The sequence below is a fragment of the Colobus angolensis genome, unplaced genomic scaffold (assembly GCF_000951035.1).
Source record: "Colobus angolensis palliatus isolate OR3802 unplaced genomic scaffold, Cang.pa_1.0 Scaffold44, whole genome shotgun sequence".
In the NCBI taxonomy this organism is placed as follows: Eukaryota; Metazoa; Chordata; class Mammalia; order Primates; family Cercopithecidae; genus Colobus; species Colobus angolensis.
The window spans coordinates 7,328,604-7,332,497 of NW_012117821.1; the positions used below are offsets into that span (position 1 = coordinate 7,328,604).

The following is a 3,894-nucleotide window of genomic DNA, read 5'->3' on the forward strand; positions in this document are numbered from 1 at the left end:
GATCCTGGCTAACACGGTGAAACCCTGTCTCTACTAAAAATACAAAAAAATTAGTCAGGCATAGTGGTGGGCGCCTGTAGTCCTAGCTACTCGGGAGGCTGAGGCAGAATGGCGTGAACCTGGGAGGCAGAGCTTGCAGTGAGCTGAGATCATGCCACTACACTCCAGCCTGGGCAACAGAGCAAGACTCCATCTCAAAGCAAACAAAATGAAAGCAAGAGTAGTGTGGAACATTTATTTAAACATGGGAAGCAGAAGGTTCCTCCTCTTGCAAGTATGTTGTCTCTAAATGTAGCATTTCCACTGGAGGTGGTGGTCTGGGTGGATGAGGATTGTGCAGCCAGGTAGATAGCCAGGCCTCTGCATACACAGATACCCACAGCCCAGGAATCTTGAGAACTGAACGGCCCATAACAGCCTCTGGCACTATCAGAGCTGCAGGGAGGCTTGGCTGGGGCTACTCCAGTCTCAGGCCCCTGCGTTCAGCAGAAGTCATGGGGAGGATAAAACTAGAATTCCTCCCTTTCCCGTCTTCAGGGTGCTTCCCAGCTCCTCTCTAAGCTTGGGGCAGAGCCCTTCACCTGGCAGGTACCCACATCCATGGAGAACTGGTAAGCAGCTTTGGAGCACCACACTGGGCACCACAGCTTGCCCTTGCCCTGCTCTGTCCTGTGCCTTCATCTCCTCAGCTGTGATAGAGAAATAACACTAGCATCTACTTCACAGGCTTCTACAAGGATTGACTTAAAAGATGTGAATTAAATGGGCTGTGGGCTAGACATCATGTTAGGTTCTGGGAATATAACCTCCAGCAAGTCTGACGGGAGCCTCCCCTGGGCGAGCTTGGGCACCACCATTGCCTTTCCTTTCCAGGAGGCAGCTTGACAAAGCTTGCCCCGATGTGATTGACAAAGCTTGCCCCAGCTAGATCCATAGCCACGTGTTTGAGGAGGTACCACTGTTGGCCAATGCTTCCCCTTCCCTCCCCTCCTACTTCCAGCCCAGTTCTCTTCTGGCTAGCACAAGAAAGATGCCACTCCCCAAGCCCTAGCCGCTTCAGATTAGAGGGGCCTCTGTTTACACTCCCAGTGCTTCGCACACTCAGGGTTGCAGTGGCAGCCGCAGGGGCCCAGGCTGGGGGTCAGCTGGCAGGGACTGGCCTCCACGCGCCCTCTGTTGGCAGGACAGTGGCTGGAAGGACTTCACCATGGCTGGTCCTCACAGGCATCTGGAGACACCAGATACTGCCCCTCAGCAGGGCTCTGCCGTTTGAACCCTCCTTTGCCTCCATAACAGAGACCCGGTATAAAACCACCCCGCACCCTCCACCTTCTGCTTTGGGCTCCTGCAGCTGAGTAAATATTTTTCCTATCTCTTTGCCTGCATTCGTGTTCAGTTACTTGAAATAATCTCTCCTTAATCAGCCATAAAGCAAGAAAAAGGCAAAGCGCTGTTCACATAGTGTGGGCACACTGTCCTTGATTTCTCTGAGAAGACGGTTTGATTGCGAGCCTCCATAGAGGAGAGGTGCCCACCTTGGAGTGCTTGTGCGAGCGCCTGAAGGTGGAAAGTGCCGTGTAAGTGCCGATCTATTCAGCTTCCCAGGCGAGAGAAGATGCGTATCTTATTCATCCCTCTTTTATTTGTAAAATCTTTTTTGTCTCTTGGCAGGTGATCTTTTTTTTTTTTCTGGAAACCAATTAGCTACTAAAATTAAACATGCTTCTCTTTAAATTAATCCTTTTCATAAAATGGTCTTAAAATTGGCCTTAGCTTCTCAGAGTTAGTAGCTGACCCCGTTGTAATTAGAGATGCATTTGGATTCCCCCTTTCTCCCACCTCGGCATTCCTCTGCCCTTCCCCCTGCTGCCGCCAGGTGCTGTCCACCTTCGGGCTTTCTACACTGCGGCCTCATCTTGGCAAAGGTCAGAGGTCGGCTCTGGGACAGCCATCAGATTATCTGGTTCTGCTGCCCAAGTGCGCTGACAGCAACTGGCGGAGTTGTAATCACTGTAAATTCAGGTGACGGTCAGATGAGCCGGGAGAGAGGATGCCTGCTGGTTGTTTTGCAGTGATGTATTGTTTATGGGATTAATGTTCCGAATGGCCAAGGGTGTCAGCTGATATTTATTACTGTAAGCTGTCTCAGCTGTTCAGGTTCAGCAGCTAGATCCATGGCCACAGGAAATGTGGGACTCAGTGGCGTGTCCAGTATGGCTGATGTGTGCAGATGTAGCTGGGACCTCTGTGAGCCTCTGTTACGGATGCAAGGGGAAGGACTCATGGCAGCAGCTGCCTTGGATTTTGTTCTGGGCTTCTGAGGAAACTCTACACACTCTTGAAGGTTGGGGAAACTCTTAAGGAAAGGCACAGTGTCCAGGGCTAGCTCCAAAGGGGGTTGAGAAGGAGTTCACCTCTGACAGGCCTGGCATCCATAGGAATTGTGCCGCCTGCCAGGTGGCTGTAGGCATTGTGTGGTTTTTACCTGGGTCCCTCTGCAGCCTTCTAAGAGAGGGCGCTTTCAAGGTCATTGTGCCTTTAAGGGAACCTTCTCCCCAGTCCCTCTGGATGCTGGTGCTTAAAGCTATAAGAAGCGGGCCAGACCCTTTTAAACCTCTCTGAAGTGCTGCAGGAAGAGAAGTAAATGCACATCGCCCTGGTGTGTGACTCTCAACACTCACTGCAGTGGGTTTGTTTTTCCAAAAAGAAATTTAATTTAACCCAAGTGTACACTGTCACACTGTAAACACACTGGGGCACCAGAAGGGTGGCTTATTGAATTTAATGCCCTAGCAAAGGTCAGCTTTTAGAAAAAGCCAAAAATGGCTGGAATCGTTCCTGATAGCTCCTCAATCAGGCTTTGGATGCAGGCAGATGTGTTTATTTTTTCAGAGGGAGTTCCTGAGGACCCATCTCAAGTTCAGGCGCTGGGCATTCCCCCTCCCATCTCCCTCTTGTGCTCTCAGAGACCTCCCTCCTCCTCCTCCTCCTCCTCCTGGGAGGTCACTGTCCTTGGTCACCCAGGTGGGCCCCTGAGCCAAGCAAACTCCCTAAAGCTGGCGGTCTGGGAGGGAGGGCCTGGGACCCCCACCGCCCGCCCCTCCAGGCTGGAGTGTGTGGCACTTTTCTTCCAACTAACACTGCCTTTCTCTGCCCATTTCCCTCAAAGGATGGCATGAACTGGGTCTGCAAAAATGTCAATGCAAAGAAGAAATAAAATCTAGACGAATGGAGACGCGGGAGCTGCGGGAGCCGAATTCGGTCCTGAAAAACACTAATTTGCTGCTTTTTGACCAAATGTTTTTCCATCTGTGTACAGCTACAGCTGTTTGAAGAGAGGGAACAACACAGTTTAGAAAGAATCCCCATTCCAGCAGTAGATTTAACTGATCTCTGAGGTTCAGTATCATTTTTCAAATAAAGGAATTATATTATTTCCTCTGCATAATTGAAATAGTATTAAATGTCTCAAAGCACATGATTAGAAAATGAGATCTTTTAAATGAGCAAGAGATTGCATTGCAGTTTAGACAATTCCAGTGGGCTTTTTTTTCCTCTCAAAAAAAAAAAAAAAGAAAGAAAAAGAGGAAGAAGCAGCTTTGCTGAGTTCATTTATTTACTGACCCGTCCCTTGCATTCCCTCCATGGTTTTGAAACCACAGACAGTGTTTGCTGCTGCTGTCAGTGATTTTTACCATCACCAGCCCAGCCAGGCTTCAGTCTGTCCGGCAGGAAGCTGCTGGGTGGGGGTGGGGGGAGAAAAGGCAGATAATTAAACTCTCCCATCGTCTTGCAGGTCAGAGACTACGTATGTAATCCTCACTCTTTGGACAGAAAAAAAAAAACAAACCCTTTCTTGCAGACAAGTCACTACAGAAACATGTCCCATCCCAC

General features: G+C 49.6%; 1 protein-coding gene across 1 annotated transcript in view; it reads left to right on the forward strand.

The window, feature by feature from the left end:
- Nucleotides 1-3,795, forward strand: part of ARL3 (ADP-ribosylation factor-like 3) — a 47,250-nt gene extending 43,455 nt beyond the window's left edge. Inside the window, exon 6 of the mRNA XM_011957374.1 lies at nucleotides 3,170-3,795. Coding sequence (XP_011812764.1) covers nucleotides 3,170-3,217 — 48 coding nt within the window. The 3' untranslated portion in view covers nucleotides 3,218-3,795. The remainder of the gene's footprint in view (nucleotides 1-3,169) is intronic.
- Nucleotides 3,796-3,894: the final 99 nt, after the last annotated feature.